General features: G+C 37.3%; 1 protein-coding gene across 1 annotated transcript; it reads left to right on the top strand.

The window, feature by feature from the left end:
* Positions 1-6499: 6499 nt before the first annotated feature.
* LOC118438848 lies at positions 6500-8911 on the top strand. Its single transcript, XM_035859636.1, has 5 exons — positions 6500-6800; positions 7116-7352; positions 7438-7713; positions 7961-8167; positions 8269-8911. Exons 1-5 carry the CDS (start codon positions 6618-6620, stop codon positions 8422-8424), a joined length of 1059 nt encoding a protein of 352 aa, XP_035715529.1. The 5' UTR covers positions 6500-6617; the 3' UTR covers positions 8425-8911.
* Positions 8912-15047: the final 6136 nt, after the last annotated feature.

Below are 15047 nucleotides of genomic sequence, written 5' to 3'. Positions count from 1 at the left end.
TTTAACTAAAATATTTATTTATTTCGCAGAACCGAGGAATCGAAATATGAAGAGAAGCTTCCTTCGTGGACATGATGAAAATTACTTGGTTAAATGATCTAGGATGAATGTTTGGCAATTATCGTTGGGATGTTCGGTGTTATTGGTAAATGAGTTAAAATAATATTCTTGTTTCAGATTACAATTGATTACGGTAGCGACACGGACATTGACATGGATTGGACACCAATTTCGGAAACACCAAACACCGTGGGGGGCCCATCGGTGGGAAGTCAGGAAGCTGAACCCGGAGTGTATGATGATCTTTCCCATACGGACTCCACACAGCAACCTGACGGACCTAAATCGGGCTATTCGTTAAAAAATGAGCACAATTAAAGATAATGCCGGTGGGTCTACGAATGACGACTCGGAACAGCCTTCTTCAGACCGACCTGACTTGATGGTGTCGCTGGCCTCAAGTGATAAGTCTCCAGAAACAAGGACACACGACATGACGACACGGAAGGAGTACCAACAATTATAGAAAAGAAGTTTTTGGCCGAAAAGGTAATATAAGGGTTATTTTATTCTCAAAATTAATAAAAAAAATTTACTGTTTTTTTTACTTAAATAATTAAAATCATATGGGTTTCAGATAGTAAATTTAAAAACACCGTCTGAACGAGTTAATTTTATCAAGACAACTGTATCAGAATCTTTACCTGCAAGTTTGAACGATCTGCAACAGGATCACTTGGACAGATTAGCAAGAGCTTGGGCCTTCAAAACAGTCGCCAAATATCAGAAGTGCGCAAGAAGAATGAGTTTTTTCTTGGACAAGGAAAAACAATACTTGGACGGTTATTTTGTCTTGCCTAAAAACTTCTTCCCTTCAGAAAGGACCAAGCGACGAAGGGTTGAAGAACTTGAGAAATCCTTGTCCCCTGAGGATCCTGGCGACCTTGTCCATGCAGTTTCTAGGACGTTAAATAAGCACGGACATCCTGAGGCAGCCAGAATTATCAAAAAATCCCTGTCACCATCGAAACAGCAAGTAATACTGGATTCCCTCAGCAAACCTTCAACAACTCCAACCCCTTATACTGCTGAAGAAGCATTGTCCCTAATTTTGGATTTGGGATTGACACAAACACAGTACCAGAGGCTTCGAGAAGGAGCTAACCAGCATGGATGTCCTTTATATCCATCCTACCATGAAGTTCAAAAGTGCAAGATTTCCTCAAGACCACCAGCGGATGAATTGTGCGTGACAGAGTCCTCAGCATCAATTCCATTGAATTCCCTGTTACAGCATACTGCATCTCGTATTGTCAATATGCAGAATTCGGTCTTGCTTCAAATATTTGCCTCTCAACATATATGTGAGATCAAAGCAACACTAATTTGCTCATGGGGATTTGATGGATCATCTGGACAATCTAGATACAAGCAGAAGTCTTCAACATCTTTTGACGACTCCTCAATATTTGCAACAACTTTGACTCCAATCAGATTGACTGCCGCTAATGGAACTATAATTTGGAACAATTCTTCGCCTCAATCCATTCGATTTTGCAGACCCCTACACCTGCAATACATCAAGGAGTCCCAGGAAAAAATATTGAACGAGCAAAAATATGTTGAAGATCAGATTGCAGTTCTCGACCCAATTGAAGTATTTGTGGACCTGGGGAAAACCATCACCATCAACTTCGACTTGAGATTTACTGTAATTGACGGAAAAGTATTATCAGCAATTTGTGGGGTCAAATCTTCAATGTGTTGCCCGATTTGTGAAGCAAAACCTTCAACATTTAATTCCATCGAAAATATTGGAAAAGGGTTGTTTACCCCGAAGCCCGGGCGTCTTAACCATGGTATCAGCCCTCTCCACGCTTGGATTCGACTTTTGGAACTTTGTTTACACATTGCATACCGCTTGGATATCCAGAAATGGCAGGCACGTGGACCTGTGCTTCAGGCAAGTGTAAAGAAGAGGAAGGAAGAGATCCAACAGTTACTGCTGAAAGAAATGGGACTGCGGGTGGATTTTCCAAATAATACTGGCAGTGGAACATCCAATGATGGCAACACCGCTCGTCGAGCATTCCGAAATTACGAAGAGTTCGCAAAGTTGACTGGATTAGATGTGGAGTTTGTTCGAAGGCTCTGGGTCATCTTGGTGGCCTTAACTTGTCAACTCCCCCTCAACGCTGACAAATTTGGAGAGTATTGCTTCAACGTAGTACAATATTACCTAACTTTGTATCAATGGTTCCCGATGCCTGCATCAATGCACAAGATCCTGATCCACGGAAAGGACATCATAAATTCTGGTATTATCCCCCTTGGATGCCTTGGAGAAGAAGGAGGTGAGTCTCGAAACAAGATGTACAAGTCGGATAGACTGCGTCATTCTCGAAAAATTAGTCGAACAGCCACTATGACAGACATATTCAATCGAGCCATGGATACCTCAGATCCCCTATTATCATCTCTTCATCTGGACAAAAGAGCCCGTTATCGAAAACAGTTGGCTCTACCTCAAGAAGTCCTACATATGCTAGAATGCCCATCTGTACCAACTACACAAGAATTTGGTGACGATGATCAACAAGTCGAACCCGATGAAAACAGTTTGGACTACGAAAATGAAATTGAACTTGAAAACGAGGTAAGTATTTTTTTCCCCATTATTTTATTCTAACTATACTAAGTATTAGCCCAACGATAAAAACCAACGACAACAAATGTTTTTAGTTTTATGAATCTAGTCATTTTTGATCATGTTATAAGGTATAAAGTTAAATTGAGTGATTATAAATTATGTTTGTTATTATGCCCATGTAGTTCTACTCAGCGGCCCCAAGCCATGTACCTTAATACTCTAATCCCAGGTAGTATTGCGGTTTTAACCGACAAGGGGCCCTACCTGGCTTAAATTTTCTATTTTCAGATCTTTGAATCGAGTTGGCATTTGCACATGTGAACAACTTCAAAATAATTACAACAAGGCGTACGTTACATTTAAGGTAATGTTTTTTTTATATATTTCCTGTATTTATTTTTTTTACCAAAATCGGGGGAACATTGCCCTATCGTGCTATAATATCATGTATTATGACTAGTAATCATATTTCAGCTAATTGTAGTTCATTATAACAAATATTGTGTTCATTTTGATGTGTTGTATGTGAAATCCGCGATTATCACTTGTGACACTACCCTTGTAAATCCCAACTTTGAACCCCGCTCATGCCAAAAGTATAAACTTATAGCAGAATTTTTTTTTATCAAAATAATTCTAATTTTTTGAACTTTTTTTTAGTACTTACCAGGAATGGATATTATGGGGAATAACAGAGATATAGAGAACACATGATATCCTTACGGGAAAGTTGAAAATGCGCGTGGCCACAAAAAGTTCAATCCGTCGCACGGTGCACAGTTGCGGATTATAAAATAGAATTTCCCACCATCATAAATAGTTAAAGGATTTGCCAAATGCTTTTGGAAACAAAACAACTTATGTCATAGATATGGTACACACCTTATCCAAAATATCCTGGCCCATCTCGTGAAGATCTGCCCTTTCCTGGTCAAGTCTCCTAACTTCGAGTTTTGCTATATCGAAGTAGCTACTGTTTTCAACGTTTTCCTTAATCCGTGGAACTCGATCAAGTAGGTTGGTGTATTTTGATAGAACTGTTTCAAAGTCACGACCAATAGATCCACGGGTGATCAGTTTATCCTCAAAATACTCCAAGGCTATGACGTGAAATATGATATAGATATGAAAAGCATTTTGAATGTGGCTATACCCCTGGACCCAAACTTTTTCTTAGTTCATATAAGGATGTAAAACCTAAATGTTCCTGTGGTATTTACAGAATATCCTGTAATGATTGTCCAGAGAACTACGTAGGAGAAACCGGAAGGACACTCGAGATACGGGTTAAAGAACATAACAGGGATATCCGACTGGTGAAGGATACCTCTGCCCTCGCACAGCACATTGTCAACAACCCCACCCACACCATCAATCTCAAAGATGCAAAAATCATTCACTACGAAACCAAATATTTTGCTCGGAAATTCAAGGAGGGACTCTACATAAACACTGAACAGCGACCCATGAATTTAAATGATGGAATGCAGCTGAATCCTATTTGGACACCGACGCTCATCCCTCTACTTTGATTTGTCATTGTAAAATTCTCCATGGCTTCGTAATGTCTACATTGTAAAAGCATTATTCATAACATATCCTTTTGAACACTTTGTATTTTGAAGTATTTCCTTATCGCTCCCTGAAGAAGATAACAGTTAGTTATCGAAAGCTAAGGAACAATAAACTTTTGTTAAAATGTCGTCCATGATACCCGTTTATAACACATTATCTAAGAAAATTTAGCTCGTTCTTATAATGCTAACAAAAATTTTAAGCCGTTTATAGAACATTTGCTCACATTCTGTTCGGCAAGGGGCAAATCCTTGTAAATTTTGACAAGTTCTTCCGCCCTGCTGTATTGCAGGGATAATTCTCCCCGTGATGGGAGTGTCTTATCCGAAGATAAAAAGGGCAGGAGTAATAACCGTGGCAGAGATGGAGAAAGCTAACTGAATCAAAATTAATAGGGTTCCCGTGTAGGACAAATTGGAAACATTCTTCTTAATGCGTGTAAGAAATATAGAAATTTGGCGTTAAGTTTGATATAAAAAATTAAATTGATAGAAGGTGTGTAATCAGCGGGATGTTTAAACCGAACTGTTAGAAAGAGTTTGGTAACTAAGTAGGTAAATATTTTTCATATACATATATATTTCTTAATTTGGCAGAATCCTCCGCGCGACCTTACATATTTCCAATAGGAAGGCAAGGAAGTAGATTTTCACATACGTATGTATTTATAAATATATCGATCCATAAAGTGTTGATACGTTCTAGCCGGATTTTTAGATTACCCTTGAGGTGCATATTTTACGGGCTATAAACTTTTCATTCGTGGTTCACATTTTCTCAGAAGGGACGGGTGAAATATTTTTGGTGAGAAAGCCCTCGGTCACTGTTGAAATAAATATTCTTTATTTGCTGGGATAATTTACCATTCTTTTTTTCCAGCGAGCTCAAAATATATCTTAGGATTATATTTGTTGTATCTATTTATTGTATAAATTTCTTAGGATTATTATTACCTTTTTCCGCTGATAACTTTCGGAACCTGAAACTACTGTGACTCTTATTTCCTACTTGAACAATGAGTTGGCCTTTTGAGGAAAACGACTAAACCCTTTCTCACCGAAGATACGCTTCGCCTTCTGAGAAATCCAGAATCAAATGGTACTCACTATAACATCACTAACCTATACTTATGTATTAGGACACATAAATACGTGGTGAAACCTGTTTCTAAATATGTGAAGTAAGCTAGCCCAGAGTAGGGATGACATCGAAACAAGTCGACCCGAATCTGCTTCAATAACCAGGGTAGCACTTGCCGATCACAAGAAAGGTGATAAAAATTCTTAAAAAATTATATATATATATATATACAAACTTATAAAAATTATGGGGTCTGCCTGAGACGTTCACGTCCCATCAAGAAGGGGTAAACTGATATTTTAGGGAAGTCGGCCACACCCTCTACTGAGATTTCGTATGGAAGCTTTCTATAACTTGACGACAATGTGTGGTCCAGCTGCACGAAGACTTATTTAGAATTATTTGTTAGGGCATGTTGAAACTTTTACAGTAGTCAGATCCAAATTGTTGCTAATACATACCTATTTTACACTGCCAAACAGAGTTCCATACAGGCAATCTTCATGATAATCATGGCAAGTCATCCCAGGCAAGCTGATACTAAAGTACGCATCAGATCGCCGCTGCCTCATAAGGTTAGTTCTATACAAATCCTTGAAAAAATTGGATCTCAGGAAACAGGCTCAACCTCAAATATTTGTACATGTATACAATGGCTGTAATTTAACGTTGCCTTCTGAGTTTCACTTCAAATAGTCTTTGTAGAGTAGTATAAAACTGGTATTTATTAAAAAGCGGTTGGATCTGAGTTCGGCAAAAATCTCAACATGCCCCAAAAAATGAAGATAAATAAGTTTTCACGAAGTTGGAACACAGCTTTAAATTTTAGAAAGTCTCCACCCAAAACGTTAGAATGCCTCAGAATTCGGTCGAGTCGTACACACACCCCAGGCATACCCCGTATGGATTGGCATTTAAATCCATAGTTTGTCCACAAAATATTATTCTACCCCGTATTGAGTGGGTCGGGTTGGCTCGGACACACCCCGTGAGCATTTGTTAACACCATTCTTATCATTGACAAGTGCAGCGCATGCTTGTTGAAGTTGATTCGACTCGACTCGTCTCGACGTCATCTCTACCCTGGGCTGGGCGAGTCTGGACTTGGATAACTCAATGCAAATTTACAACACATAAATATACAGTTGGAACGTATGCAAACTCCACTTGGATTTTTCACTCACTTGAGTTCCAACCTCCTACAGATTACCTGCCTTGTCCCAACTAAATCTCTTAATAAAATTCGAACTCAAATTTTCCAACCGCACATTTCTTCACTCGTTATCGTTTTAGACACAAAAATACAAGAATAATGTCTCCGACTTCCCTGCTAATTTTTACCCAATTATTTTCCTTCCTCCCGGCCGCGAAACCTGCTCCTCCCTTTCCATCCACAACTAACACACTCCCATCCAGGGACGAATTATCGCTTCTACACGAAAAGGCGGAGGAACTCGTCAAATTGTACCTCGATTTCATATCTTACGAGCAGAAGGTAAATTTAAACATAATTGGCGTACCTAGGTCTATTGAATTCACACTATTTATGTATATCTGGTCCTACCTAGTTTCGCACTTTACCTACTGTAATTCCTGTAATAACAGCCGGGGTATAGTTTTTCTAAAATCTATTATGGAATATCTACGCAGGCTTAAGTTATACAGGTCATATAATTCTAACCTGTCTTTAATTTTAATCAGGGCTCTGACATCAATTTCCCAGTTAAAAATAGTTCCCAATCAAATGGGAAATATTTAACTATGTACAGATATTCGATGTAATCTAAGAATATTTTCTAAATTTTTGTAGTTGGACGATTTTCTGGCACATTTTGAGGACAAATTCCGCCTCTATGAGTCCGTTGCTCGTGATCTTCCCAAAGTCCTTTCATCCTGCGCGGGAATACTTGAACGGATTTTCCAACTGAAAGACAACCTGAAAAACGGTGGCCCTTTGCATTTATCGAAACTCGAACTCAATAAAATTGAGAAAGATCGGACAAAAATAAGGGTCATGGGTACGCAATTGAATCAAAAAATGTTTACGGTAAGAAATTTGTTTACTTAATTCGCTTGATTACACTGTTCTTGATATTTATATAAAATCTTAATTTTTGCTGGGTATGATACAGTCAAGCCCTGAGTGGTGGGCCAGGGAGCTAGAAGATTCCAATAAACTCCAAGAGTTTGCCGACATTAGCGAGAAGATTAAGGACTACTCTAACATGACCACAAATTCTTACGCCGCCCTCAGAGACTATATAAATTTTCTCGATGAACCAGAGGGCAAAAACGCACACAGGAACGGAACCCTTGAAAATATTTATAATATATCTTCACTGGAAGAAGTCACAAAGATGTTTGGACACGCTGCAAATCTAGCCTCTGCGTATGAACATCTTGCACAGGTATGGATTTCACAGTGCCGTTTGGAATTATAAATAAAGGCTGCAGATATATGTGTATGTAAAAGGAGGATTTTTATATGAGCTCAATTTGTTCGAGGGCAGCTCCATATATTACGCCTAGTCCAAAATTTATTTTCATTTTGCCTTACCTCTAAAGTATTTCTATAGCGTTGGAGGATAAGGAAAATAAAAGCTAATTTCGAACTACAAATTGGGCGAGAAGGATGACATAATTATTTTTTTTTAGAATCCAGTCAACCAAGATCCTATCCAAGATGGAGCACTATACCAGAATGAGACATTTTTTAAGACCAGGGGAGAACTTAAGTTCCTTGTGGAAACCTCAATTCCAACATTGATTCAGGAAAATATACAAGAATTGCTAAAGTTTCAACCCGTCATGAATAGCTTGATGACCAGGTGTAATGACAAGATGGAGAAGCTGGATGATTTGGTAAGTGATTTTGTTAAATAAAATATACACATACAGGTACATTCCGTTACTAATTTCTGCCATGCAAACCTACACATTTTCATATTTTTTTCAATTGGTAGATACGCAAACTGGATAAAACTCGAGGCAAGAATATGCGTTGGGGTTGGCTTTATAACACCTGCGACCAAGCAGCTGTGGGATTTCTACTCTTTAACGGCTGGAATGGCATATTTAAACTTGTGTTCTTCACGCTACGAGATCAGCGAGTATTGTAATTACTCGAGACGGCTTGACTACAAATTCAGGTTGAAAGGGAAATACCTACAAGTTAAGCTCCTTTATTAGTTCGACCATCATATAGTATTTGTTGTTTAATTATTCTTTAATTCAAGTTGTATGTCCTATTCTCGGTAAATTTCAAAAATTTCAAAAAAAAGTTATTTAAGTTATTATTAATATTAGAGAGGTAGTGATGTACCCTCTTGTCCTGCGTATTTACGTTGATATTTAGTGAGTAAAAGTAATCAATATTTAGTCGTTGTCATTGTAATCGTGAAACGTCGTTTAGGATTTATTTATAGATTTTATAAAATTAATCGGTAACAACACGGGCAGTGCGTTGTATACGCAGAATTGTGCTAAGAAATAATTCATCACATAAATACCATGCTGTGAAATGTTGAGAAATATTTTGTAGAACATGTATGCGTTAATTACTGCAGGTTGTTTTCCACTTTATTTAATTCAAGATAAGTATAATGAATAAAGCTGAATAATGAGTAAAACAAATTTTGATTTGCAGTGAATGAGATGCTGCAAAGGGGACGTCTTTAAATTACGTAACGCTAAAAACCGATTTTCTAGATCCCCCCTTTAATATGGCGTACATATTTCGGCACGATATCATTGGAGCCAAAACCCCCTCCCCCCCTTCAAGCGTTACGTAATTTAAGGACGTCCCCAAAGGTGCAAGAAATTAAGCACTCATTAACATTAATTGCACCTGAGAAATGTTCGGTTAGATTTCTCCTTGTGAGATTCCTGTGATGAAACGTGAGTAAAATTTCTTTTAAGCATTAAAATTTTCTAAGCGTTTCCAAGTTTATTTACCTCATGAGCCCTCAATCTAGCACTACTGATAGAGCCCTTCTCACATGTTGGACATTTGTGGGGTTTCTCTGTAGGGTGACGCGGATGAACTCCTTCCCACAAATGAGACAAAGATATCGGGTGGGATTTTTGTTATGTTCCTGCCTAAATTTTGTGTTAAGGACACTTTTATCGAGATATGATTTATCACATCCTTTAAATGTACAGGGAATTCGATTTTGTGGAATTGTGCTATGAAGTGCAGTGTGACTTCTAGCCGAGGAGTTTTTAAAAATTCACTAACCACGTCAAATTCCACAAGTCATCGACTCCAACCCAGAATACGTGCGGACACGTTTTGTCTACGTACATACATAAATACATACACTCGTAGAAATTGGGTGATGATTATTGCCTGACGAGTCTGACTCTACCGCCAAGCTGATAAAGTTATTAATGATTGGTTATAAGTTTGGGATCAACTGGTTACATATTAATATAAACAAATTGGTATCAATTGTAAGCAATCTGGTAATAATGACAACCAATCGGTGGTAAATTTATCACCATAGCGGTAGAGTCATATATGACTCTACTCTCATATGTATATGTGTGTACAATTCTTAATAATATTTTTGCGATTGTATAATTTCGAAGAGTGTACAAACTATTTATTTTATACCAAACCTGTAACAAAACCAATTAGTTATGAAGGAGTGAATTACACCCCAAACTGAACAAAGTAATGTTATCCATAATGTCACAGTGTTGTATGTAAAATTATATATATCGCTATACAATTTAATGGTTAAACAGATAATCAGTTTGCTTAATTCTTTTGTAGATTGTATAATTAGCCTTATACGTTTAAGGCATAAAACAATCATCAAATTTAATTTCCTTAACCACTTTGAAAGATTTGCGATACTAAAATTCCTAAAATGCTCTAAGACACTTACACTTGTGGAAATCCCAACACAAATGGCATAAATGAGGAACAAGATTTTGATCTGGGAAACCCCTATGGGCACCCCCTCTTTAAAAAGATCAACCGAATTTTTTTCTTTTGAGGCCAAAACGATTTTTTGGTAATAATTCGTGTAATTCTTCTGCGCATTGCCATTACGTGCGTAATACATATGATGAACTTTAATCGATAGAAGAAGCTTTAGTAAGGAATAATTTCTTCTCCAATAATCCAAAACTCCAGATTCCACCAAATAACCTAAATTTTCTTCGTAATTCACTCCAAACATTGTCCTGGAAGTTATTGAAGGTAACTGTGTAGTACCTAAATTTGCCTCTTTATTAGGTATGATAAAATATTTCTTAAAAACCCCAAAAAGGGTATCAAATTCTTGAATGTCATCGACAGTATCGACCACTGCAAAAATCTTATGATCCAATATATACGCTACACTAAATTTGTTCAAAGAACCAACAAATTTTACATTCGTTTTAGTTCCGCTGACGAGATTTTGAAATCGAGTGCTTAGCCTCTGCCCGAGGAACATTTCCATTATGTAACTAACCATTTCATGATTATTATCTTCTTTAATGGTTGATGAGGCAGTGAATATGTCAATATTTTTAGATGATAAGAGATCACCAAAATTGGTTGGTACCTTGGGCACCCTGTTGGACGTGAAGATCGAATAAAACTCCCCACTAAACATGCTTCCCACGATGAACGCGTTAAATAACCAGACAACGATTATAAAATATGTCACAAAATCTCGTAATTTAGTAACCCTATCTTTCTTTGGTTGGATGAAAATGTTTGTTCCTTGTTGAAGAAAAATACTAACCGTCCACATCAACGGGGCAGATACAAATTTCTTATTTTTGAAAAGTACGAGACTTACGCAGCTTCCCAGTAAAAATAAAACTGAACAAGTCAAACTATCAAAAGTATTCAGAAACGCTTCGGCATTTATTTCAATCGGTAATGCGTAAATCCTATATCCTACCTGAGTTTGCACAATGTCATATTTCATCCAATTGTAACGACTCACTCTTCCCGGGATTGTAAATAGGGCTTCCACAAAGACATAATTCAATAAGTTCTCAGAAGCTATATCCCCGACAATATAGTAAACCGACCTTGTCAGCGTAACATTTAGTCGAATTTTTATTTCGGATATTGGACAGGTTGAGCTTGGAGTGTCCAATCCACAATGTCTGAAACTGCAAGGGATCTCCCATAATGTTCCATATTTCTTACGAATGAATGTTACGAAATGTTGATTCAAATTTTTCGTCAATCTCTTATAAAATTGGGGTAGGTCGACTAAATCGCGTTTTTTCAAGGTAATAAATTTTTCCATTAAAACTCTTTTGTCGTTAGTTAATTGCGGTGGAGTGCACGTATGACAGACGATTGATGTCATAATGTCTATCGTGTTGAAATGTAATATAATTGAAGTAACTCTAAATCCAAAAAAATATTTGAAGTAGTAGCCAAAATATGGGAACAACTTTTCTGGAGCTCTGTCAATAATTAAGATATAATTAGGATCTTCATTGAAAGCCGACATTGCCAAAAGTTGTCGAATTAGGGAAACTGGTGGAGAAAAAAGTACAGCCACTTGACAATTTGAATAAATATGAATGAACTTATTCTCTGAAAAAGGGAAGTTTGGGATTAGCCCTCGATAATCTGTTGCTGTACTATTGGAAAGGACGTATCTATTTTTGGAATCATTAACATTTTCAATAAGGAAATTAAAATTGAGTTGGTAATTCAGATTCTCAAGTTGCCCTGAGACTATGTCCATATTGGGGAAATCAGTTTTATGGTAGAAAACTTGAACAGTACAATACTTCAATGTATTTAAAACTTCGGTCCAGCTACGTACGGTTTCTGATAGCGATTCTGTATCTTGAGAAAATATTGATATATTAGTTCTATAAATGGTTGAAAGTAATACAACAAGGTGGATTTTAAAAGGAAATTTGCAAAGAAACATTGTGACAATTCAATTTTTAATAATAATATAAGTCTTTTAATTACTTAGTTGTAATAAACAATTTGAATTGTAGACTAGTGAATTGTTTTATAGTATGGGTTTTCCTAGATTTTACTGAAATAGTCTATGCAGTTGGACATGTTTTTGAAAGTGACGGCAGAGAATTTTCTGTACGTGTTAATAGCGCAGTATATGTTTTAGCTTTTATTCAGAATGTAATCTACCTTCGTTTTGGGTATTTGGTTAGTAAGTGGTTGCTAATCATCTGTGAATATACTTATGCAATAGTATAATAAATATATATACGTCCAGGAAAATGAGATTCGTCGACATAAATTTACGAATACACTAATACATACGTACATATATATAAAATTGTTATAGATAGTAAGTAATTTGAATGTGTAAGGTTAATGGCTATTATGTGCTTAAGTATATATTTGAAAGTGGCACGTATGGACTACAAATTCCAATAAAGTAGGTACTGTCCAAATGAACAAAAATAGGCGTTTAATATTACTAATCTCCCGAATATCCCAGGATGTATGTGGTAGTTAAACATTACATAAGTTTACGTAAAAAAGGTCCCAAAAAAGGGAAACTTGGTGAGGACTGGCACAATTGGATAAATACATTTTGAGCGTAGATGGTTTGCATTACCGCTCGAGTTATACAGCACACTGCTTGGTTGCCAGCGTAACAAAACAGTCACAGATAAAATTCACATTGTGTCGTCAATTTCACTCCGAACTTCACAATTCTTGAAACATTGGATGCTCAACTATTTTGTGCATCATCAAACCGGCTAGTGCCAATACATGTAGTCAACCGGAAGTAGATAACAGAAAGTTAATTTGAAGGTTTACAATCGATTTTAAATGTGATTGATGTAAAGTTTTGATACGTTTGACCTAACAGGACAGGATCTGAGTGGAATTATGACTGCATGATTGCTCTGTTTCAAAATTTTTATAGGCATAGTCATGTAGGCTGTAAAGCGCGGCAAATTTTGGGATAGGGTACCTGAAAGGTTGTCTTGGCTTCGCCGTAAGCATGAGTTTTTGCCATATTCATAGTTACATTGCCTCACCAAGAAAAAATGTTAGGGTTTTATAAGACAGGCATTTAGGTTTCTACGAACCGATTAAGCAGAAGATAGACTAATTATCTATGTGTAAGAAGAATTCTTAGAATTTACATAGACTTACATAGAGTCATTTGTATGGCCTTGAGCGGCCACCTTTAGTCAGGCCCATCCATGTATAATAAAAAAAAACATTCAAAAGCTGTACATATACCTAATGTCTATAATTAGTTTTTCGTCCAAAACAATTCTAAAATTTTTCCGCCTTCCAGTATTCCCATAACTGATAGATATTTAACTGGAGTTTTATTAAAATATACGCCCTCAGTAGATATTGATTAGTTTTGCATAATAAATAAATAAATTGTAGCAACTGGATATTTTGCGATACAAAAACGTTTAGCAAGCCGCATTATAAATATGTTGTTACACCCTGGAGGTTATAAACTAACTCATTAGATGTCAAATATATGCGGCTGGACATTAACAAGTAAGTGCATTTGATGATGTGATATTGTGTATTGTCTCTCTCATGTTGTCATGACTACTCTTTCTTGTGGGAAGGCTCACACTTGCTTAATAAGTTATAATGTGTAATGCTCAAACATATTTATTACGTCCATATGTAGTTCAAATCGTCACATAGCACCACCAAATTTCAAAACCAGTTTGCCGGATTTTTGTAGTACGCGTCACCTAGCCGTGCACCCTCAATTTTCGCCAGAGCTAAATCTGCTGCTTGTTTGTAATATGTCAGCGCATAATAGGCCGGCTGTCCGGGCTGGAACTGTTCTCCCAAATTATCCCAACAGTTTGCTGGATCCATAATGAGCGGACGCTGAAATAAAAGCCGGGCTGGGATATCTTCAACGCTGTACTCCTTCGTCAAAATAATTTTTTGTTCGCCCAAATTTTGCATCGTTTTCAAAAACTTGACAAATTTTTCTTCCAAATCCTCCCCTTCAGAAATACGATTCGCCTCGAGGGTAATCAGCTCAACGATGAAAGAGTTTCCATGAATTTTAGTGCCATGCAGATTTACCTTTCCAGCCCAGTACTTGGCTAAACGAATTGCCTCCAGCATTTGTGGCGTAACATCTGCATAATAAAGATATGGATAGAACATTTTACACTTGTCAAACTCGCGATGAATATCATTTTTAAAAAAATTCACTTTGCAGTTGCGTACTTAAGCACAACATAGATACAAAATTTTACTCTGTTATACATAAATATAGAAGCCAGTGTATTAAATAGTTTCCTTGCCTCGAAAAAATTGTATCGTAGCTTCAGTGAAAACCGGACTAATTTCACGGACTGAAACGCTTCCTGTTTCCTGCATTCTCACAGCAGCCCGGGAAACTTGGGGTTGTCCGCTGTTGACACCGCGAACTAGTACGGGTGCAATGTTAATGTCCAAGTCCAGCTCCAGGTTTCTGAAATGTGCCGATGCTTTCACTAACATGTTGTTCTTTCCTCGAAAGTGAATCACCCCACCGTCCACGCGGGCTTGTTGGACTCCCTTATGGAAGACATCAATCACGGCAGAAGAGAAAGGAGGCTTCTCATTATTGAGAAACACCACCAAGTCAAAGTCTGAAGTGTTGAGAGACGTTCCCTTAGCAATACTGCCGGCGAATCGGAACTCGGCCACGGATAACTCTTTCCTTTGTTGTAAGCTTAGAAAAAATGCTTGCGCAGCTGCTCGGCCGGCCTCTAAGTATTCACGGGTTGGCCTATTGGAGTCTATAATTCC

Source organism: Folsomia candida, unplaced genomic scaffold (genome assembly GCF_002217175.1).
Source record: "Folsomia candida strain VU population unplaced genomic scaffold, ASM221717v1 Fcan01_Sc027, whole genome shotgun sequence".
NCBI lineage: Eukaryota > Metazoa > Arthropoda > Collembola > Entomobryomorpha > Isotomidae > Folsomia > Folsomia candida.
The sequence above is the reverse complement of the archived record's forward strand: the minus strand, read 5'-3'. Positions and strand labels throughout refer to the sequence as shown.

Coding starts and splice junctions, on each gene's coding strand:
- LOC118438848 (XM_035859636.1), top strand. CDS start 6,618: ATGTCTCCGACTTCCCTGCTAATTTTTACCCAATTATTTTCCTTCCTC. Junction 7,714..7,960: donor CGTATGAACATCTTGCACAG/GTATGGATTTCA, acceptor ATTTTTTTTTAG/AATCCAGTCAACCAAGATCC. Junction 8,168..8,268: donor TGGAGAAGCTGGATGATTTG/GTAAGTGATTTT, acceptor TTCAATTGGTAG/ATACGCAAACTGGATAAAAC.